The sequence below is a fragment of the Ursus americanus genome, chromosome 3 (assembly GCF_024610735.1).
Source record: "Ursus americanus isolate L20-20 chromosome 3, mUrsAme1.1.p, whole genome shotgun sequence".
Taxonomy (NCBI): domain Eukaryota; kingdom Metazoa; phylum Chordata; class Mammalia; order Carnivora; family Ursidae; genus Ursus; species Ursus americanus.
Window position 1 is genome coordinate 26,282,196 of NC_142129.1, and position 24,538 is coordinate 26,306,733.

Sequence of the window (24,538 nt, forward strand, 5' to 3'; positions counted from 1 at the left end):
TAGCAGGCTTCCAAACTCGGTGTTAAAGGTAATGGTGCATCCTGAACATTTTCACTCTGCGCCCCACAGTCGGAAGAGCTCATTCTCTACGATTGAAACCTCTGAGCTTCCTTTCTCTCCAGTCTCAGCTCTTGGGAACACCGAAGGAGGTGAGCGGTTCACCTTACTACTCCCTCTGGGCCGACGCCTGGGCATGCGCACTCGCCACGGCGGATTGGAAGCGAAAGCACTGGTCTCTGGGACCTGTCAAGCTGGTTCAGGCATCTGGGGAATTAACGGGTCCCGCCCATCTCTAGCACCGCGCCTCCGCCCTTGTTCCCTCTCCGCATCCAGCTCCTACGAGTGAAAGCCTCTACAAAGGGCTTGAATGAAACGTGTGTGGGTTTAGTGAGTCGTAAACCACCAGGGAATCCAGTCTCTCCCCACAAACCAGCCTCTCTCGGAGGAGGCAGAGGAGGGGGAGGAGGCGGGGAGCCGAGCGCTGGGTCTCGCCCGCGCGCGCAGCGACTGGAGCGGTGGGGAGAGGCCGGGCCACCTCCCCCTTTCCGGCCATGCACCGCCTCGCCCGCGGCGGTTCCAGGCACCACACTCTCCGCCCGGCTTGCGCCTGCTGTCACAGAAGCAAGCTCCTTCGGCCGCCGACACCATCCACAGAGGAGCAAGCGCCCGCCCTCCCCACCCCCACCACCAATTCCTAGTCCGCGAGGACACACCGCCCAGCAGCCCGCGCCGCCCCCTGGTCAACTTTGAGCAGGAGGAGAAGCAACTTTGACAGTGGCCGCGGGTTTGGAATCCCGCTTCTCCTCGGCAGCAGTAGCCTCGCAAGTCGCTGGGGTTAGGTGGGGCAAGAGTTTCCGTGGCGCATCTGCGCGGCGTCTGGCTGTTTGCAACCTGTTTCCAGAGAGCCGGGAGCGGGATTGTGGCTGCCAGTCATCTGAAGAAGGGCAACTTGTTTTTCTCTCCCTTTAGCGACCTCGGCTTACAACTGGATAAAGCGGTATTGAAAGGGTGTAGAAGGCAGAGCAACTGTTACCAACGGGATAAAGCGGTATGGGAAGGATGTAAATAGGCAGAGCAACTGTTACCAAGAAGGCAACCACCCAAAGGCAGGGAGGAACGTGGGGCTTGGTCCGGGCTTCTCCCAGTCGCAACATTAATCAACAGTCAGGTGTTGGTTGCAACTTTTCAAGGTCAGCCACCGGGAGCAGCAATTCCCTCTCTGAACCTTGGGGATAGGCTGCGCTCGGGGTGGATTTGGCTGAGAAATGCACGGAAAGCCAAAAGAGGAAGGATTGTAGAGGGGGAGGGTTTGTGACCCAAGACCCATCCCCCAAAGCTCCCTGTAATCTCCCGTCCCCCACTGCCGGGGCGGGGGTAAGTTGTAACATGTGTCTAACTCTCAGCAGCAACTTGGGCAGCAGGTGTCGGTCCTAACCAGGAGCCGCGGCTACCGGGTGCGCCCTCACCGAGCCATGCGGGCCCCGGGCACGGCTCTCGCCCGCACCTCGCGGCTTCTGCTTCTGCTACTGCTCAAGGTTTCTGCCTCTCCTGCCCTCGGGTCCGCTTCTTCGCCCAGGAACGAAACTTGCCTGGGGGAAAACTGTTCACCTGCACTGAGCCAGCGTCGCAGCAGGGACGCGTGGGGACTGGGAAATTCTGCAGGAGACCTTCTGCTAACCCGTGCGCCCAGGGAGGAGGAGCAGGAGGCAGCGGCGCGCGCGGCGCCCTTGTGGGACCTAAGGGCAGCCCGGGGCGGTGACCCAGGTGCGGGAAGAGGGGCGGAGGCGTTGGCCGCAGAACCCTCGGGACCCCCAGCCAGGCTGTCTGGAGCCTGGAGGTGGAAAGGTGCCTGGGGTCAGGAGCCCCCTGGAACTTTGGGGAGAGGAAGCCCCCCGGCTCTCCAACTCTTCCTTCAGACTTCAGAGGGGAAAGAGAAGGGTCCCAGAGGCGCTGGCATTTCTGGGCATAGCCAGGAGCAGAGTGTGAGGACAGAACCCGGAGCCAGCGACCTTTATTACTGGCCAAGGAGAGGCGGGAAACTCCAGGGTTCCCACCACGACACCCCACCCAAGATGGTCCATGGACCGTCGGGGCACGAAGGGCGGACGATCGCACCCCCTGGCAGGGCGCTGGCCCAGAATGGGTCCTCGGGAGAAGGGGTCCACGAACGCGGGGGTTCCCGCCGGGGGAACAGCACAAACCGGCGCTTGCGACTAAAGAACCCCTTCTACCCGCTGACCCAGGAGTCATACGGAGCCTATGCAGTTATGTGTTTGTCTGTGGTGATCTTCGGCACTGGCATCATTGGCAACCTGGCGGTGATGTGTATCGTGTGTCACAACTACTACATGCGGAGCATCTCCAATTCCCTCTTGGCCAACCTGGCCTTCTGGGACTTTCTCATCATCTTCTTCTGCCTTCCGCTCGTCATCTTTCACGAGCTGACGAAGAAGTGGCTGCTGGAGGACTTCTCTTGCAAGATTGTGCCCTATATCGAGGTAATGGCTTGCAGGGGGTCTCAAACTACTGGCTTTATCCATTTCTGGGATTTATAGCATCAGAACTGCTGCGCCACGCACCTACCTAGCTGCTGAACCCTTTTACTTTTTTTTTCTGGGCCCCTCCTCCATTACTCTTGTCAATCATTGAGAAACAGAGAGAGGCAGCTTTGTTCGCTCACCTTCAAACTCATCTGCTCCTGGATCGTGAAATAATTATGATCTCATGATGTATAGAATTGTTTACATTTTAAATTTATCTCGCTGAATATGGCATTTATATATATTTCTGATTTGGCACCTATCAGGGATTCTAGGGTTAGTAAATAGCCAGTCTATGGTTGTCATTACCAGAACTCAGCAGCAACAACAAAAAACCATGTATTGTTTATTGAGTAGTACTCCAACATGATTTTCCCCAAGAAGACTATCGAATTTTTCTTAAATATCAAAATGGAAATACTATTTTATTTAGCAAAGGAAATCTGCTTTCTGTCAGTTGGCTTCATGATATATTAATAACCTCCCAAATTAGTTTAAGTGTCCTTTGGCTGTCTGCCATTCCATCCCATTTAATCCTTATGTCATTTCTTATTTCTCTCCTTTTTCTTTTCAATTTCTTAACAGTTTTATTTATTTTGTATGAATGAGCTTAAGCAAAACTAACACTTTGGCCATCGTGGCACAGAATTCATATATATACATAGACATGTACATATATGTGTGTGTATATATATATATATTCTCAAAGTATATAATATATACTTGTCATTTGTTAGGATATAATGGATTGGCTATTTTAAGTGATTGACTAAGACTAGAAAAAATTCTTAAGAAGGGGCCATATAATAGGTTCCAAACTTTGGAAACAAAAATATTGCTGAGTAAAATTTTATTGTTCCATCTTACAGCTAGTGTCCTGAACCGTTATTATGATAGTTGGAATTTGCTCTTTAAATGGCCTCTCTTTAAACACCAGCTCTTGGAAGGAGCCCAAGTGCTTTGTTGCCAGTTGTGTTTTTAGCCAGCTGGCCCTTGATTTCCTCCATTCAGACTGCCCATTTCATTTATGGAAGCAGAAGAAGGGAAACTGTAAATATTCCAGAGCCCCTGATTCTGTCTGGTAGCAGAGCCAGTGACACTATGTTCAACATTGTCCCAGGGCCTAAAGCTAAGGGATAAGTAAACAGAAAACAGTACCTACTTAGAAGAACCAGGGGGAAGAGACAGTAAATAAGACCCTCTGTTGTCCTGGCAGGGATCAGATGCAGAATCATTCCATGCTGGCTAAATCAGCTGTTGCTACTTTACCAAGACCTAGGGTTTCTTTTGTTGCCAGGATCCAAGTAGCTCTGAAATATCTAATTTATTTGGTAGACAGTTCATTTTTGAATTGCAGGGAGGTAGTTGAATTTATGTAAGAGAAATGTGTCTATCAATTGCCTTTTCAAGGTCAAGATTTAAGTGTTCTCTGATTATGTGCTTGAATAATGCAGAAGAAATTGACATATGCGAGAATGAGACAAAAGTGAACTATAAAGTGAACAGGAGAGTTACCCCAAGTAACACAGAAGTGTATTGGCTTGTCTAAAATACACTGGGCATGATGAAGCCTTTGTACATTAGAGGAAAAAACAATATAAAGAGGACAGAAAAAAGAAACTGGGGGAAAAAAAAAGTTACCCAGTTCTTAAAAAAAAAACAACACTTTAAAAGAAGGAATCCCATCCAAATTCAGAAAAGAATATAAAAACTTTGGTTACTTTATGAGACCAATGAGTTTTGAGTGATGGCATTTATCATGTATGTCTTTTAATTTTCTTTCTCTCTAGCTCTAAGGATTTTTTTAAATGTATATTTTCATTTTTATTTCATTTTTAAATGTAATTCTCTGCTCCTTAAGAATATTTTTTACCTTTTTTATTATTAAAACAACTATTGTTATTTTTTGCTCTCTGTATTTTCCACCCCTTCTTTATAGCCCTATTTTTTTTTTTTTTTTAGTTATTAGTATTAGACTTTGTTTTCCCCAGAGAAGCAAAGTTTGGGGAGGGGGGATTTTACTCATCTTTTTCTTTAAAATTAGACTGTAATATACATTTTTACTGTTAAAGTCATGAATGAAAATCTTAGGATGTAGTGTTTCTACATTCCTGTCCTATTCTTCTGAAATAATTTAATGATGCATTAGTATGTTTGTGAAAATAATTATTGGATAGTGGTATCAGCTCTGTAATTCCTGATGATAACCGGAAATAGTCCAAATTTCAAAATAAAACATTTCTGCCTCTAGGAGGCACTATTATTTTCACAGAAGTAAGAGAGATTTAGTGCCTGTTCCATGTCAGCTTCCGGAAAGAACAAACCCAAATGCGCAGATTTGCTTTGCAGGAAGTTTACTGGGGCATGTGCTCAGGTTCAACACCTAATAGGGACTGAAGGAGGCGGGATTGGGCAGAGGGAGAAGTTGAACTGTGATCCAATGCCAGAGACCTCGGCTGACACCACGGGGAGCTCCAGGGCTGGAGGGCCTTGCCCGGTGTCCTGAATTGAGGGAAGACAGCCCAGACTTTATGTCTTCCATCCGGTCACTGGATGGAAGTTGCTCCCAGGAAGGGGGGGCATAACCCCAATCTGGGTGGATCTCTCTGAAGGGCAATTCCTACAGAGGGATGCAGCTGAGAGCCACCAACCACCAACAATCCCAGCAGTCCGGGAATCAGCACCTCATGCCTGAAGGAATTTTGTGGGGAGGCAATCTCGGTGGGAAGCCACAACCTGCACTAGTAGCTTTTGAATTACCAGGTTAAATTAGAACCAGATGGCACTCTGATCCAACCCCCTGGTTTTAAAGATGAAACATGAGGCCCAGAGAGAAGTGATCATCCGAAGCATATATACCTAGTCAGTGGCAGCCAGACTCTTCATCTCAAATTTGCTTATTTGACAAACATCTATGAGGCCAGAATGTCCAATGAGTGTTTTCTTTTTTAGGTCTGCTCCTTGGCATCTTTTTAAAAAGACATTTATATCCAGTGGGGGTAGGGGAAAAAATAAGCCCAGTTAACATCATTTGCTGTATGATGAAATTTATAGCTTTTTATATTCTTAAGTTTGATCTTGTTTCTTGTAAATTACCTGTAAGTTCCAGAGTTGGTAGTTCATTAAATTTTTAAAAACTGCAATCATGAGTCAATTGCACTTTTTAATGTGTCAAAGATGATTATTTTAGTGATCAAATTAAGCTATGTAGGTTACATTTTATATTCTTAAAATCATGAATTGTTTTAGATTGGTAAAAGACACTGTAAATAATTATATTTGTTTAAACTTTCTCAAAAATCTTCCCACACCAAATCTTTTTCTTCTTGACCACAAGACTTCTAAAAATTATTTGACATTTTATCTCCTCTTATGATCTAGATTTTACCTTCTCTTCACTTTTTACTTATATTTATTTGTTGGCTTTTCTTTCTTCCTTCCTTCCTTTCTTTCTTTCTTTCTTTCTTTCTTTCTTTCTTTCTTTCTTTCTTTCTTTCTTTCTTTCTTTTTACCACACATCATATTATTGATTTGTAATGTATGAGTGACCTTTTTGATAGTAATCTGTTTCATCTTTTCCAGTGTTATTTTTTAATATTTCTTAGTTATTTTAAAATTTTATTCACAATTAATTTTTATTTTTTATTGAGGTATAATTGACATGTAACATTATATTAGTTTCAGGTGTATGAGAGAGTATGAGTCAATATCTGTATAATTGTGAAATGACCACAATAACTCTAGTTAGTATCTGTCACCTTACATAGTTACAATATTCTTTTTTCCTATGATGAAAACTTTTAAAATCTACTTTCTTTCTTAACAACTTCCAAATATGTAATACGGTATTGTTAACTATAGTCACCACGTTGTACATTACATCCTCATGACTCATTTTATAATTGAAAACTTGTATCTTTTGATACCCTTCAAGAACCCCCAGCCTCTAGCAACTACCAATCTCTTCTCTGTATCTATGAGCTTAGTGTTTTTGTTTTAGGTTTTTTAGTGTGTGTGTGTGTGTTGTTGTTGTTGTTGTTTTTTAGATTCCACATATAAGTGAGATCATATAGTATTTGTCTTTCCCCATCTGATTTATTTCATTCAGCAAAAGCCTTGAGGTCCATCTATGTTGTTACAAATAGCAAGATTTCATTCTTTTTTCCGACTGAATAATATTCCAGTGTATCCACTACATTTTTTTCATCCATCCATCCATCAGTGGGCACCTGGGTTGTTTCCATATCTTGGCTATTGCAAATCATGCTACAATAAGCATAGGGTTGCATATATCTTTTCAAGTTAGTGTTTTCATGTTCTTCAGATAAACACCCAAAAGTGGAATTGCTAGATCATATGATAATTCTATTTTTAATTTTTTAAAAGATTTTATTTATTTATTTGAGAGAAAGAGAGCACAAGCAGGGGGAGTAGCAGAGGGAGAGGAAGAAGCAGGCTCTCCACTGAGCAGGGAGCCTGATGTGGGGCTCGATCCCAGGACCCTGGGATCATGACCTGAGCTGAAGGCAGATGCTTAATCAACTGAGCCCCCCAGGCAGCACTTCAAATTTTTCAGTACTCTCCATTCTATTTTCCATAGTAGCTATACCACAGTTAATTTTATTAATCTTCAGAAATTTTCTCAATTTTTCTCTCCTATCTTCCTTTCTGCCTTCTTTTCTTCTACCATAGTTTTTTTTTTTTTTCCTACAACTTTAGTATTAGCATAATCTTACGGAGATAGTGGAATTTTGGGGAGAGTTGGGTTTGTGTAGAAATATAGGAGGCGTTTCTTTAGTAGAAATTACATATCTTTGCAATTTATATTCAACACTTGTTTTATTTCAATTTGTTGGCATAAGGCTTGAGGAGAGTAGCCAGCTTCCAGGGTCTGTTGCTAGAAAGTAGTTTTATCATATTTAATGTTGCTATGAGTGGGAATATACTGGGAAATGTTGTAGTGGGTAACTTCTCTCTTTCTGTTCCAGGATTCTGATGCCTTTGTAGCCTAGTGGTAAGTCCCTTAAGGATCAAGGGCAGATGGAATGGTAAGAAAAAGGGATAGGAGAGAAGAGAATCTGAGGGGATGGATGGCAGCCATCCTAATAGACACATCATTTTCAACTGGTTTATCAGATAGTCACCAGAAAAAAAAAAAACAAAACCAAACAGATCTATCCTCAAACTGGTAGTTGTATGTAGAAAGAAAGGGGTAGGGAAGAGGGAAGGAGAGAGATGGATAGATATGGAGGTCTGGGTGTAGACTGCAATAGGAGATTGGCAAGGAGTTCCCTATCACACTATTCCTTTAAGGATCTAACAAATGATTAAAGCCAAATAATTCAGGCACTGAATGTGGCAACTGGAACAGATGTTTGCGCATTACTTGATGAAAGCCAACCAGAATCAGTGTATCACCTGATGCAGATCCACTGCCAAATATTTATTTCTGTTTGGATGTTAACTGGAAGTTCTGAATGAGGGAGGGGCAGAGGCAGAGGAAGAGAGAATTTGAAGCAGGCTCCGTGCCCAGCACAGAGCCTGAGGTGGGCCTCGATCTCACAGCCCTGAGATCGTGACCTGAGCTGAAATCAAGAGTCCAATACTTAACCGACTGAGCCACCTGGGCGCCCCTAACTGTATTTTTATTTTACTGGGATACAAGATTCCCGCAAGAGGGTGGAGGATGGATAAAGGAAATGCATCTCTACAGGGCCTCTGGACCGGGGATGATTTGTGAGAGACCTACAATCTTTTGTGATAAAAAGAGCCAGATTCTCCAATGGCTTTAGAAATACTGGTTTTAAACTGAGTGAAATAAATGGCTCTTTAATTACCTTGGATTGTAGTTAGCACTGACAGGTAAAAAAGGAAGGTCCTGGAAGCTGAAGGTGATTTACCATACAGGTATGCGATGCCACACAGATTTCCCTACAACCCCTCCATTCAAGTAATAGTACTCTTATCATGACAGATGGTAAGTTTGCTTGAGTTGTGGATTAACCATGAGGTATTCTGATGGACTTGTAAGTGCAGACATACAGTTTTATGAGCAATTTGAAAGTCACTAATAATATTCTCAGGGAAAAGAAGCTCAGTGTATGTGAATGGTGCTCAACAAATATTTTATGACTTCCCTTTAATCCCTTTGTAATCATTTCCTACATTCCCATGCAAGTAAAAATATTTAGCTGATGACTTTTGCAGAAAAGATTTAAAAAGTTATAGAATGAGCTCTTATTTATAATGCCATTTATGAACAGTGTATGGTGAAGTTTACTGAATTTGGGTTCTATATAAGAAATAAAAGTTTTATGATATTCAAATGTGAAATTTAAATAACTTCCTTAACTAGTGATTATGCTGAGAATGCTGTTCTTTTCTAAAGCTTGTCAGTGAAGTACACACAGAAATGTTTTTTTCTTTACTTCTCTTCTAGAGATACTTGTTGGCATTCAGCTTGGAAGGATTATATATAAAACAGCAGCACCTAATAACTGATTAAAGAACAGTTTGAATAATTCATTATTTTCTATAATCCTTTTCCGTGTATGTCATCATTCATTCATTTATTTACTATCCATTTATTCATCAAACATTTATTGAGCTTTTCTGCTGTGTTGGGTATAATGTTAGGTGGGGATGGGAGTTGAAGGAGTGGGAGAAAAGGGGGGGGGATTTCCAGAGATGAATAACATAGAGGCATTATTGCTTTTAAAGTTATGGAGAAGTAAAGTAATGTTCTACAGAGTAATGAGCACTATACTAGAAGTTAAAACAAGGTATTATGGAAGGTTAAGAATGGGTCCTAGAATGAGTCAGCTCACAGTTGTACTGAGTTAGGACCGAAGATGGACAAATTCAAGTGAAAACTGTGCTCACTCTAATTCCTGTTCTATCATATTTTTATTATTAGTCTTCATAAATTCTATACAGTCTAGATCTATGGTGAAAAGATACAAGTATGAAAATCTTTTAATTCTTGCTTTCCTGTTTTCTCAACCTTTTGTGGGGTAGGAAGCCCATAAGAATCATTGGCAGGATAATTTGGCAGATAGGACAGCCCTAGAAATCTCATTTGGATCATAGAATTCTAAATTATTATTTAGAATGCAATGCCTGAGATAACCATCTCTGCTTTGGAATTATTAGTCCTTATTAGCCCTGAGGAATTAGGTAAATCAAATTTTAAAATTTTACTTAAATGAATGGTCATTTAACAGTGTAATAATAGTACATTAAATTGAGTTCTTTTCTTCTGAAAATCTCAGAAATGTACCTATTATTTAATTTGACCTTAGAGGGGCGCCTGGGTGGCTCAGTTGGTTAAGCATCTGCTCAAGTCCTGATCCCAGGGTCCAGGGATGGAGCCCCGCATCAGACTCTCTGCTCAGTGGGGAGCCTGCTTCTCTCCCTCTGCCCCTCCTCTTGCTTGTGCTCTCTCTATCTCTCTCTCATGCTCTCACTCTCTCTCTCAAATACATAAATAAAATCTTTAAAAAAGAAAAATTTGACTTTAGAGAACCTAGGAAGAAAGGCTGACAAAGGAGACACATTAGACCCTATTATAGATACCTTAGACCCTGTTATAGAAAGGGAAACATAAAGAATGGACTTTCTCAAAATTGGATTAATCTTTCAAGCACAGAATCAGAGTGCTTATCCTAAGTTCCCAAGGACTGCCAAGGTATCTGGTTATATCAACAAAGCATCCTTCAACAGCAAAAAGGAAACAAGCAAAATAGATCCGGGCTTATGATTCCCAGGCTGAATAGGTGAGGGTCTATCTATCTTGCTTTTTACCCTTATGCTGCATGGACCTTAACAGAATGTTCCGCCTTCACTAGCTCTTTACTAGATTTAACAGTGTCACATCGGAAGCACAGGGATCAGTGTCTGGGGTGTGGACCGTGTGCGGGCTGCTCTGCAGTGAGATTTGTCTCTGGCATTGCACTCTGCTCCCACCCTCTGGGGATCCTCTGGTCCTTTTACTTCCCAAGAATTGACCTGCCAAAGTCCAATAATTAACTCAACCTTGTTGCCAAGACTAACTCTTAAGTATCCAAATTAGAATGATGTTCTTTGTGCCAGAGGAGATGATCTCATCTACAATTTCAAGGTAGAATGGAGAATGGGGTTGCTGCAGCCTCAAATATGGGGTCTCTCTATTTGAAAAGTAGATATACATACTTTCCATAAAACCTCTATAAAACACAGGATATAATCCCAGTGCCAGCCTTATTCCTGAGACAGAATACGCTTGGTTTGTGATTTGTGATAGTTTTGCATGTTATTTGTCAGCACACTTGAATGGTTGTAGCATTAACAAGGCCAGGGTCACCGATTTGATCCAGAACTGGAATGAGTCATTTTCATTAGGTGTATGACTGTGCTCAGGGCTGCCATTTTCTACTTCCTGCTCATCACGCCCCACCCTGAGGGCCTTTCCTCCTACCTTCGTTGTCTTCTCCTTGGTTCAAATCTCTCATGTATGGGAAAAGCACCTGTTAACTCACTTACAGAAAGATGTGAGATTTAGAGATATGTGCCTTTTATAGGAGGACTGAATGAAGAAAAAGTACTTCCTTAATAGACTACCAAGGGTGGAATTTTGGTTAAGAGCAGAGAAATTTTGTCTTAAAAGTTGTTTCTTGATGTCATTCAAATCATAATTACCCAACCACAAATGAATGAGGAATGTGTTTTTAGTTTAGGTTTCCCATCATGCAAACTAATGTCATTAAGAATGAAGGAAAATTGGTGAAAATTTATTGCTGTTCTTTGGAAACTCATCAGAACCCCTAGGTGAACAACAGAAATTCCAGGCCACTTTAAGATTGATGAGAAACTTTACGATAATACCAAGGACTGTGGGCTTGGGATAAATACTAATTATTGAGAATAAATAGATTCCTTAAGATCCGTTGATTTCAATAGATTGCTTCCCTCTTAGGACAAATGATGTTAATCTTGCTTCATTGGTATGTTTTATACTAGTGAGCATTGGCATATTTATAACCAAATTATAATGTTTTAGACACGTTGTAGTAATTTTTTTTTAACTGCAAAAGAAATATACTGTGCTAGAGAGGTCAGATGTCACAACTGGTAGGAAACTTTATGTCAAGGTCGGACTATAAAGGTAAAGAAAGAATTTTAAAATCAACACAAGTTTGGGGATGATATGTTAGCTTTTAAATTGTCTCAGTTGTTTTTAAAATAAGGAAGAGCAGGGGCGCCTGGGTAGCGCAGTCGTTAAAAGCGTCTGCCTTCAGCTCAGGGCGTGATCCCGGCATTCCGGGATCGAGTCCCACATCGGGCTCTTCTGCTGGGAGCCTGCTTCTTCCTCTCCCACTCCCCCTGCTTGTGTTCCCTCTCTCGCTGGCTGTCTCTCTCTCTGTCAAATAAATAAATAAAATCTTAAAAAAAAAAAAAAAAAAAAAGAAGAGCATGTTACCAAGCTGAAGCAAGAGGGACTGGAAGGTGAAGAATCAGACTATAATGACAGCTGATGCCTTCAAAATATTTTGTTTTTCCATGACATTGGGAATCAAATATAGATGAAATACGTTGGGTATCATTGAAATAAATGGATATTTATGATATCTGGGTGTGTCAGATTAAATCTCAGTAATTTTGATAAAGGGAAGAAGCCTTCTCTTTGACTGTGGAAGAGTGGCTGTAAATAGCTTTATTTCATTTTAGAGATCCATGCATGTTTGTAAGGGGTGAGGCAGATCTCTCCCACTTGCTCTGTTTTGGTTCGGAAACACTAATGGAAGTGTGTTACTACTATAGTCTCATGACTTGCATGCATTCTGAAATGAAGACCTTTTGATAAAGGCCATCTTATTCACAGCAGAGGCTCTGATAAACATGCTCTCCTCACTGGTGATCAAAGAAGTGTCTCTTTCCTGGAGAAGTTGCCCTGAAGTGCTGCAAGGATAAGGATTATGGAAAATGCAAGAGGAAGCCAAAGGCATACAAGCTCAAGCCATTTAGAGTTTCAAAGGAAACTCTACCCTGTGCTCCTCCTGCTTTTTCCCTGACTGATTGTTAGGGCTGTAACCACAGACTTATAATAGATTATCATTCATGGTCCAAATGAATGGGTTTTCTTAACAATAATGCCCTTGTTTTGTGAGTTACTGGTATACAAAGGACAGCACAGAAATAGATGTACTTAAACATCTTTTCAAGGTAAAATATAAGTTAGGCTAGAGTACAGTTGTCATGACTTTTGGTTAGAAATTTCTCTATTATATAAAAATCAGTGTATTCTGGTCACTTCACTGTACCTAAAGTATGTTGACTCAGTTTCATATGAAAGAAATTTCACTAGGAAGTACATTGGTCTTTTCCCCCCCATCATTGTTATCACTGATTTATATCAGAAAGTTTAGCAAAAGATACCATGTATTTGGTAAGAGTTGTACCTTCATAACTTACTCTCATTCAAAATGGTTTCGTATGGGGCGCCTGGGGGGTTCAGTCAGTTAAGCGGCCAACTCTTGATTTCCGCTCAGGTACTGATCTCACGGTCGTGAGATGCAGCTCTGCATCGGGCTCCACGCTAGGTGTGGAGCCTGCTTGAGATTCTCTCTCTCCCCCCTGCCCCTCCCCCACCATCCATCTCTCTCTCTCTCTCTCTCTCTCTCTCTCTAAAAAATTAAAAATGCAATACTTAAAAAAATGATTTATTTGTCTGTCTGTAGTAAGCTTCTGGAAAATGGAGCAACAGCTAAGACAATAACTCAGGATCTTCCTGCCAAGAGCCTTACTGTTTCTCATAAAGCGTCCGTGTGTTCTTTCTTACCATCATGTTGAGTGAACGGGAATTTAATGTAGCACAGAGTGAATATGATGGCCCCGGTTTTCTCATGGCCTCATGTTTGTACTGAACTAGAACTTGAACAGTGGGAAGAATACTTCGGCACCACAGCTGCTGCTTTCCCACCTGAGCACTCAGGTCTGCCCATCCCATGCCTTGAAGCAGTGCTGCACGTGGCCGAGGCTGCCAGGAGCCTCCCGGCTCTGGATGTGGCCTGGGGAGGAGCTGAAGGCACTGTACTGTTGTTCCTCCGGGATACAGAGATGAGCAGAACATTGCGGGATGAAAGAAAAGATTTTAGAGTTGTTTATTTTGATTCTCTTTGCTTGTATATTTTGATGCCAGCACCCTCAAAATGCTCCATTATCTCATTTTCCCAAATAGTTAAAAATTTCTGCTTCCAGCTTTCCTCTGATTTTGATTCTCAAAATTAATAGTCCTATTAGAAGTGTTTACAGTTCTGCTCTTGTTGACATTCATTATTTCTCCCATTGCAGTTTAATTAGTAGGAGATTGCATCTTACTCATTCCATCTCTCTGGATGTTGCTTCAAAAAAAAAAAAAAAAAAAACAAAAAAAAAAAAAACTACCCCTTACCAGTTTTACTCCCAAGAGCAAATTTCTTAGTGATTGAATTTTAGCAATCAGATATGGCCATTACATGCAGAAGATCCAGCATTTATGACACAGTTTTATAATTGCATAGAATTGCACCATTTATCTTGGTAGAATTTCCAATGAGCTGTAAGTAAACAAATATATTTAAAAATTGTGATTGAAATCTTTTCATGTTACCCCAACGTTTAGCAATTTTAATTGCATGGATAGATTTTATGTCGGAGAAGGCAGAAATTAGCCCACCACCCATGATTCAGATGATTTTTATCAATTAATTTCTGAGGCTGATTCTTTACGAACGTTTAAAGCCTTCTATAAAGTACTGAGCAGGAGCTTTGTACCTTTCTTGCTTTTTCACATCATAAAATCAGGAGCAGAAGTGAATTAAAAGAAAACTATCTGAAGTCATAGCACTGCAGGCAGCAGCAGGAGGGAGGAGATATCTAGGACTGGCCTTTGGGCTGTGGTTGCTGTTGGCAACTATGTAGTAAGTGCTATCTGCATTTGGGGCAGCATTTTTCCTCGGAGGCCCCAGCTCTTGTGACCTTCCTGCCTCAGCCAGCTCCTAACTGAGGAGAACACTATCAGACAGAAGTACGATTTGACAATAGGAAGCTGGGTCCTGGAGCCGCCTGCAATGCGTGTATGAAAGCTAGGAAGCTTTCCTCAACCTGTGATTCGTCAGTAGGACTAAGGATCAAATGTGTTCTTTCAGATATATTTGGTGCTCAGTCCGAAAGCTTTGGGGAACATGGCTGAAGAACTAAGCATCTTCAAATAAAGTACAGCGTAGAATTCCCGAGGGAGAGTTGGAGCACGTGTAAATCTTGCTTAAAATTTGCCCTGGCTTTTGTTATCGTATGCAATGAAATATACAGAAGCTAGAAAACATTTTTTGCTTTTTGAGGCAGCAAACAGCTTCTAATTAAAAGTGGATGTGCAGCACAGTTTATAAATATCTAAGGAGAGGCAGTCTAACACACCCGTCTTAATACATGTCCACCCACATCCATTGGCTATCCCCGCTCATGAAATGCATTGTAACAGACTGTGAGTTAGGTACACAAATGCCAGCTAGCTCTTGTGATAACTGCTCCAGATTTTTTTTTAAGATTTAATTTAATTTATTTATTTGAGAGAGAGAGAGAGAGAACGAGCAGGGGTAAGGGCAGAGGGAGAAGCATACTCCCCGCTCGATTCCAGGACCCTGGGATCATGACCTGAGCCAAAAGCAGATGCTTAACCGACTGAACCATCCAGCTGCCCCTGGTCCAGATTTTAAATCTCTGTGTTTAAAATTAAGGAGATTAATCGGGGGAGAAGATGCTACCTCTTGAGTGTTGTGTGTTCTTTGTAAATAATGATCGAAAACTACAAAGAAATGGATGTGCCAAGCCTCTAAGGGATTGCCTCTCATCAGACTCTCTAGTATTTTTGTCTTACCAAGCTATCCTTCAGTAGAAATGTTATTCATAATTTTAATAGAATGCACGGCATAAAGCTCTGTAGCTTTGTTGTTTGTGGACTGACTCCGGATGTCACCTGTGGGTGACAGGGAGACACGCACAAAGATGTGCGTTAGTGAAGATGGCACAGAAAGCCTTGCTGAGGATTTGTGCACGTTTGATAGATTGAGGATTTTTCTGTTCTGTTTTACATTCTTAGAGAAACATGAATCAAAATATTTGAAAAATATACAAATGTGAAGTTTCAAAAACCCATAAAATAAAATACTGCAATTTCTAAATCATACTTTTGATGCAGACCTTTAGAGAAAAGCCAGTCCTCAGATTTCCATGCAAAGTGTGGCAGTTACTGACATTAAGAAAAGTCATAATCTGATCATAAGGCAGTTGCATAGTGTGGACCTCAATTTTAGATTTATTTTGAATCTCTGGCTTAGAGGGAAAATAAATTTCCATCAAGGTCAACAATTCATTAATTTGGAAGTTAATTTTAAAAAGGTGTATGGAGGGCCCCCTGGGTGGCTCATTCAGTTAAGCATCTGCCTTTGGCTCAGGTCATAATCCCAGGGTCCTGGGATCTAGTGAGCCCCGAGGTGGGCTCCCTGCTCAGTGAGAAGTCTGCTTCTCCCTCTCCTTCTGCCCCTCCTCCCCACTCGTGATCTCTCTCTCTCTCTCTCTCAGATAAATAAATAAATAAAAGTCTTTTAAAAAAAGGTATATGGAGGGATGACTTTTTATGGAAGTCCTATTGGGTGGATATTTCTTATACTGGTATTTATGGGAAACTTTCTGAAATTTGTACGAGAATTGTTGTTATAAGCTCAACCATGTCATCTTGATCTGCCCTGATCTAGATTGTGAGTCATACTTTTTCTTCAGTTTTGCTTTTCATACACCTAAGCCCTCATTATATCTCATTTTCAGACTGTCTCCACTAAGAGTTATGAGAATAGTCAGGGCATAGATGCAATGTCCTTATTTTCCATAGTGGAACCAGTAGACACTGACTAATGTTTAGTGTGTGAAAAAGGGGAGAACATTTGACATTAGAACGCTCATAGAATCCGCAAGGCAAGTTGCCATCATTCTGGGAAGAGTGACAGCTTGAATGTAGCAGATAAACAACTAATGTGTTGAGTGTCAAAACTGTTATGACAAATGGTTTTCCTTTTTTCAACATGATCCCTTTGAGTTCTAAAAAATTAGACAGGAACGTTACATATGTTTCCTTGTCCCTTTGCCAAGGCATGACCTATAGCTGTGCTTCTTAAACATTCCCACCAGCAGACAGAGGAGAGTGAATGCACATACCCGAGAGCCTAGGGTACACCCCCAAACATCTTTCCCACCTACAGAGTTTTTAGTCTTCTGTTTCATCTTAAACCTCATGAACATTTTACCTTCCACCCTCATTCTCTTTATTTAAATATATAAATAATGACTACATTTATTAAACATTAAATTACTTCAATTTCCTGTAAATAGTTGAGTAAATTTGATGCTCCCAGATGATTACTGTGTTTATCTTGTGACTTTAAGAATCAGCTTCCCCTTTTTGGTTGACTATGACTTCCTTGAGGGAAAGAATTGTTTCTTGTTCTATATCCCCAATATGTAGCAGAGCGCTTGGGCCAGAGTCGACAGTGCTAACTGTATGCTTGTGTTGAATACCTGTCTGTGTACCCCATTAGAGTGTGTGTATGATGTTTGTAAGTATTCTACAGGCTCCTGAATGATAGTATGTTTACAGTAGGAACATGTATTTATATTCTCTGTGTGAAAAAAAAATGTACCTACTTTTGGTTCTTAACCTTCAGTTGTTGATTTATTTAGATGTCTGGGCCGTATGCATATAAGAGTTTGGATACAGTATTCTATGTGGTCAGCATCAAAGGGTTTTTTGATCTGAAATTTTCCCATGGCTGGTACATCTAGACATTGTATCTGGCTCCTTTTTGCATATTTTCATGGTTATTTTTTATATCTCCTATTTTTTTTGACATTCTTTCAGTATCTCATATAACCTTAAATTTGATAAATGTACTTATTTTATGCCTGATCCTGTAACTTGCTTCTTTTGGCAACATAAGTTCATAGTGGTGGATTGTCTCTTGCATATTGTGATTTTTCATTGTGAATCCATGTTCCCTCAAATTTTATCTGTGGATTTCTGGGGCCTGGTTTTAAAGTGCCTTCTTCCAGAGAGGTTTTGTGTTTTCTTCTACCAGGTGCCTGGGACAATTTAAAATTGTAATTTGGGTTTTTTTCTGAGCCACATAGATGGTGTGAATTCTGGCCTTAGGCCAGTGTAAATTTGGGTTCCTGGTTAGAATTTGCTCTTCTTTTTTTATCTCCAGTTCGCCTAGATCCAAATCATATAATGCAGACAAGTTTCTCTACTATTTCCCTCTATTTTTCCTCTTTATACCCAAGAAGATGTCACTATTTGGGGAGTTCCCAATTCATAAGGGAATCTTTGACCTAATCCCTACGTACACTGGCTCTGGCTTTGTTTCCTACCTCCATGTACTTGGGCACCTGCCCCATCATCTAGCTAAAACCAACTTGAAACTCATCAGGATTGGCAGATGTCCCTGGGGCAAGCACACAACATGGAGGGGGAGGGGTCACTGACCTTTTTGGCATTTGTTTTTTCATTGATTTTGACCCCTGAAGAATTTCCCTTTCTTGTTTTCCATAAGTATATGCATTTGAAAATAATATTAAAATACTTTATTTTGCATTTAGGAGCAATTGGAGGAGATCTTTACAAATATCATTTGTTGGAAATAATAAGCTCTTGAACGTTTGTGGTATGTGAGGCATACTATCGACCCGCACGCTGGAAAACATGACCAGCCTTTTCAGTAACGAAAATGGGATATACTCAACTATCCTTACTCTCTCTGAATCTTCTGGTGGTAGGCATTTTTGTGGTGACTGAAATTCTTGGATTGTCTGTGCTCTTTTCTATAATAAAGTGGTATTGGACCAGCTGATCTTTATGGATCCTTCCAGCAGTAAAATTTTTTGATGCCATGCCCCTTGAACCACTACATTTTTCCCCCCTCCTATTTTTATCTTTATAATAATCCAGCTAAAGTCGCCAACCCAGTTACCCATGCCTCATTCAAGGAAATTTTTTTTATTTTTTTTATTTTTTTTCTGTTTTGCTAACGTGAATTTACTGCCTAGTGTTGTGATCTTTCAAAGATCACCCAGAATAAATGCATTCATGTTCCTCCCGCAGGTTGCCTCCCTGGGAGTCACTACCTTCACCTTATGTGCTCTGTGTATAGACCGCTTCCGGGCAGCCACCAACGTGCAGATGTACTATGAAATGATCGAGAACTGTTCTTCGACAACTGCCAAGCTTGCTGTGATATGGGTCGGTGCCCTACTGTTAGCACTTCCAGAAGTTGTCCTCCGTCAGCTGAGCAAGGAGGATTTGGGGTTTAGTGGCCGAGCTCCTGCAGAACGCTGCGTTATCAAGGTCTCCCCAGATTTACCGGACACCATCTACGTTTTAGCCCTTACCTATGACAGTGCAAGACTCTGGTGGTACTTTGGCTGTTACTTCTGTCTGCCCACACTTTTCACCATCACCTGCTCTTTGGTGACTGCAAGGAAAATCCGCAAAGCGGAGAAAGCCTGTACCCGGGGGAATAAGCGACAGATTCAGCTAGAAAGCCAGATGAACTGCACAGTAGTGGCTCTGACCATTTTATACGGATTTTGCATTATTCCTGAAAATATCTGCAACATTGTTACTGCCTACATGGCCACAGGGGTTTCTCAGCAGACAATGGACTTGCTTTATATCATCAGCCAGTTCCTTCTGTTCTTTAAGTCCTGTGTCACTCCTGTCCTCCTTTTCTGTCTTTGCAAACCCTTCAGTCGGGCGTTTATGGAGTGCTGTTGCTGTTGCTGTGATGAGTGCATTCAGAAGTCTTCAACAGTGACCAGTGATGACAATGACAATGAATATACCACAGAACTTGAACTCTCACCTTTTAGTACCATACGCCGGGAAATGTCCACTTTTGCTTCTGTTGGAACTCATTGCTGAAGGACAACCTTTTTTTTGGTTAGATTTATTTGATTTTCGTATCCTGTGAAAGATTTTACTTCATATTTTTCCCTCCTGGGGAAAAAAATGCAACAAAAGAGAGAAATATTAACTACTGTAGAACTGATTCTGCAAATTAATATTTGTGCTTTGAAAAAAATGTTTATATTTAGTTATTTAAGAAATATGAGGAGACCAATAGTTTTAGGTCATTTTATCTGGTATGGTGCTAATATTTTATTTGAAAAAAGTTACAGCACCTTAACTTAATTAATTGCTAACTTTCTTTCTTTTAAAAATATAATCACTGTATATTGATTATAGCCGTGTGATTTTGTAGGTTATTTTATGTTTGAGTTGTGATTGAAAGTATATTGTATATGGTATCGTGAGATGATTTGTAGTTAAGAAACATTCACAAAGTAGCACCAAATAAATTATACTTTATTCTTTAATGTCATTGTCAATCTACTTTTAACCAAGATTCAATAAATCTTTTAATTGCCTTAAGTACACAATTACTGGTTCTACGCACAATTTAAAATCAGCCTTATTGTTTTAAAATGCTATTTTCCTTTAAGGCAGGTAATCACCATCTTATAAAGCAGTTTTCCTAATAGTACTATTTTATATGCATGATTCATATAAAACTACATTATATGTTCAGACAAAATTGTATTTTTAATATTCAGATACAGATGTAAAATTACTTCCAAATATTTACAAAATAAGAATAGACAGCAGAGTTATTATTATTTATCTCTGAACTAGCACATAGAGCTACAAGTTTTCCCATTATGAATTATGAGTAGAATCAAGGACTACGACACCCCACACTTGTCATCTAATTTCCTCTAACATTGACCTTTGAAGCACTCTGAATTCTAACTTTTCTCCTTTTAAAAAACAAACTTGGTTAAATCCGTGTGACTTAATTTCTTTAAGAGAATGAAAGTACAGTAGTGGAATAATAAAATATTTATATATCTTGATTAGAACACTTGAATATTCAAATACTACCTTTAAATTCATATTCCATAAGCTTCCAACAACAGCAAAAAACTAACCCTCTCCTTTTGAATTATTTGATTCCCCTCAGGAGTTTAAGTTCCAACAGTTGTGTAGGATGCCTGCCTCTAGGGATCTGGGAATGAAAACAAGGCACCATTGTCTTCTTACAGATCCCTGTAATAGATCTCTGGAAAACTTCTCGAGGACGCCTCAACTCGGTTTGCGCTGCTGAGCATATCAACAATTGTGATTCCACAGTGTCTCTCATGATACTTAGTCAACTTTATAAATCAAGAAACACTGACTGAGCACATGATGCAGCAAGCGCTCTATGCTATTACCTGTAGTAAAGAGAAGTAACCAGAGCTTAGTGGCAGATTTGACAAAACCAAGCAGGAGTGGGATGAGAAGGCAGGAATAACATAGATGTGTAAACAACACTGGTATAACCTGGGACCTGTCAGGGAGGTGTAATGTCTGTGATGGGTCAGAGAAGAGAGAGAGAGCTCACCGGATTAGAGGATATCGTGAAAGGCTGTGTAACATAACTGGATGCTTCATCTGTCAGAAAGTTGATAGCAGGTAGTGTGAGGAGTGGACACTCCAGGAAGAGGGAGCCGATTGAACAAAGGAATAGGGGGAGGACTTATGGGGTGTGACTGAAGAATAAATGAATAAATAGTCTAGCTTGGTTCCTGTGCTATGTGGGCATAGAAGCCTCGTGGAATGTGCTGATGAAAATATGCATTGATACCATAGTATAAAAGGTTCATGTTCTGAAAGATGTTTAGATGGAGTCGTTCAGGTAATATGGCTTGGTTTTTATGGTTTTCGAGCATTGGAGAAACATCGCCGCAATTCTGCAGAAGGAAGATCCATTTGAAAACAGTTTAAACAGGCTACTGGGAAGAGTCTGAAAGTGAAAAACCAATTAGGAAGCTATTATAAAGGTTGAACCACAATGACGGCAGTTGGGACTCAAATTTCTTTTTTTCTTTTATCCTTGACTTTTGACTTTTCAGTAGTTGAAACATGTACCTTCTTATTGAATCCTATCTCTGTGGAAGTCGAAACTCTGATAACTCCAGTGAGGTCATCCAAAGTATAAAGTGGTTTGAAAGTTTTCTCCATAGCCTTGCTCATTGCTTTCTCATAAGAATTCCTGCAGTATATTTTTTTCACTGTTACTCTTTTATGCTCTACTTCTCTCTAATCAAGAGTCTGTCCCATGTCTTCCCCTCCTCAAAGTTTCCTTAAAAAGAGAAAGTTACACCTAAGATTAAGTCTACTAAAATTTTGATTGATCGGAAATCTCTACAGATGGTGTTTGAGTTACTGAACCAAATCAATTCTGTGGTTTCAGGATAGTCAGCAAAACTCTTTTCAAAAATATCTATATCTATGCCTATGTCAATATCTATACCTGTATGTACAACAGGATAGCATAATCAACTTAATTTAGCGTTTCTTTGATGAGTCACAAGCCTTCAAATCTGACTTCAAAAATCAATTCATTTATATTTAACTCAATGAACCTTTATTAAACTTTTTTGTGCCTGGTGTTAAACGAGGCAGTTAGAACACATAACTTAACTTTTCTTAACCTTTAGATTCCTGCCATCAAGTAGTTTATTTGCTGAAAAGCACATATTTGTAAGCAAATAAAATTTAGTGTGATAATTTCAGTGTGCATGAAACATGGAGTAGTTGGTGGGAAGCTGAGGGTGGGAACTGATTCTGAGGGCTCAGCGGTTGGTTGGAAGGAGGTAAGAATGAAGGCTTCACAGAGGAGAAAGACCAAATGCTTATTGTTCCATATTAATCTAAGTGATTTTAGATCTAAGTGATTTATGTTTATTGAATGAATGATGAATTTGTGTTTATTCTAAGGAAATGCTGATACTTGTTTTTACAAATATATTCTTAATAACTCTTTTCCTCATTATTTGCTTTTTTTCTCGTAAAAGTAGAATTAGAATAAAGGTCTACTTCTTTAATAATTACGGTCAGATTGATTTTAATGAGTTACAAAAAGTATGCAAGTGATACCGAGTACAGAGCATTGGTTAAGTGATGGCTCTTTCATTATATCTCAACCCACTTGTTGAACCAATAAGTGAGTACAGTTAGTGTTAAACACTGTTGTGGGTGCACGTGCTGTAGAAACTGGACAAAATAAATTTAAAAGTATAATATACAGTATATTTGATAGTGAAAAATAACATGGAGAAAAGGAGTAACAGTATAAGTTGGGGTTTTGAAGAAGACTTTACTGTAAAGGTGACACTGGAGTAAACAAGTTAGCTAGCTATCTGGGGGAATGGGCAGTACAAATGGTCTGAGGCAGGAACATGCTTGATAGGTTTCAGGAATGTAAAGTGGCCAATGTGGCTGGAACAATTGGAGGAGGAAGAAGTACCAGATGAGACCAGAGAGCTAGAAGGATGCCAGATGATGTAAGGCCTGGGAAGCTATTGCAATGACATTGCTGTTTATGCGGGGTAAGACTCCATTGGATGGTTTTGGAGAGAGGAGTGACATGACCTTTTAAATAACATTTACTTAATTTTAAAATTAATATAATTTTTAATTAAAATATACAGTAAATTCACCACCTTTAGCACATATCATTATGTAACCACCACCAGAAAATACTGAACAGTTCTATCATTCTAGAAATTTCCTCCATGTGTCTTTGTTGCCAACTCCTTATTTTACCCCCAGTCCACCTATTAATCTGTCCTCTGTCCTTATAATTTACCTTTTGCAGACTGTTCTATAAATGTAATTATGCCATTCATAGCCCTTGAGTCTGGCTTTTTTCACTTAGCATAATATATTGGATATTCACTCATGTTGTTGTGTGTATCCGTAGTTTGTTTCTTTTTATTGCTAAGTAATATTCCATTGTATGGATGTATCACAGTATATCCCTCTCTTTCCCAGTTGAGGGACATTTGCATGTTTCCAGTTTTTGGTGATTATGAATAAAGTCACTATAAATATTGATGTATAAGTTTTTATGTGAACATAAGTTTTTGTGTCTCTGGTAAACAGCTAGGAGAAGAAATTTTGGGTCACTTGATTAATCTATTTTTTAACTATGAGAAACAACCAACTGTTTGCCAAAGTTGTTATACCATTTTGTCCTCTCACCAACAATGTATGAGAGCTCCACTTTCTCCATATTGTCAATAGTACTTGCTAGTTTAATTTTTAAAAATTTTAGCCATTCTAATAGGTGCATAGCAGTATCAGTGGGTTTTGCACTTCTCTAATCAATTTTATTTTTAAAAAACATTAACCAACAGAAAAATCAAAAGACAACAATAGTAAACACAAGTTTGCTATTCACCTGGAATCACAAATTATTAACAGTTTCTGCACTTGCTTTATTCTGTCTCTATTTTTTTCTTATGGTTTGAAAGTAAGTTACAGATAGATATTCTGATGCTTCACCTGTAAACACTTTATCGTGTATCTCTTAAGAATAAGAACATTCTCCTGCTGAACTCAATATCATTATCAGAGCCGAGAAATTAAACACTGAAACAGTCATATTTCCTAATATTCAGTATATTTTCAAATTTCTCAATTATCCCCAGTAATGTCCTTTACAGGAGTTTCCCTTATAGAATATCCTTCCTAATCCCTCCCCCCTTCTTTCCTGGTTCTTTTTAAATTTGGATCATTGATATTGTCTTAGATGCGGTTTCTGAAAGTAAAACCGGAGGAGGATTTAAGTGCCAGTGACTTATTTGTCCCTTCTTTCCTGTTTTTGAGTAATATTGGTCTATAGTTTGTATGTTTTTCCTTATGACGTCCTTGTCTGATTTTATTATCTGAGTAATACTGGCTTCAGAAAGTGAGCTGGGAAAATGTTCCACTCTTAATTTTCTGAAAGAACTTTTGAGGAGTTGTTATTATTTCTTCTTAAGTATTCAGTGGAACTCATGAGCAAGGCCATCTTGGTTGAGGCTTTTAATTGTGGGAAGAATTTAAA

The 24,538-nt window shown here is 39.9% G+C and overlaps 1 protein-coding gene and 1 pseudogene across 1 annotated transcript; one reads left to right on the plus strand and one right to left on the minus strand.

Annotated features, from left to right (window-relative positions):
- Positions 1-246: 246 nt before the first annotated feature.
- On the minus strand, positions 247-1,154 carry LOC148110351 (uncharacterized; annotated as a pseudogene).
- Positions 529-23,551, plus strand: GPR37 (G protein-coupled receptor 37). Its single transcript, XM_045792730.2, has 2 exons — positions 529-2,498; positions 18,706-23,551. The coding sequence occupies exons 1-2, from the start codon at positions 1,473-1,475 to the stop codon at positions 19,522-19,524; spliced, it is 1,845 nt and encodes a 614-aa protein (XP_045648686.1). The 5' UTR covers positions 529-1,472; the 3' UTR covers positions 19,525-23,551.
- Positions 23,552-24,538: the final 987 nt, after the last annotated feature.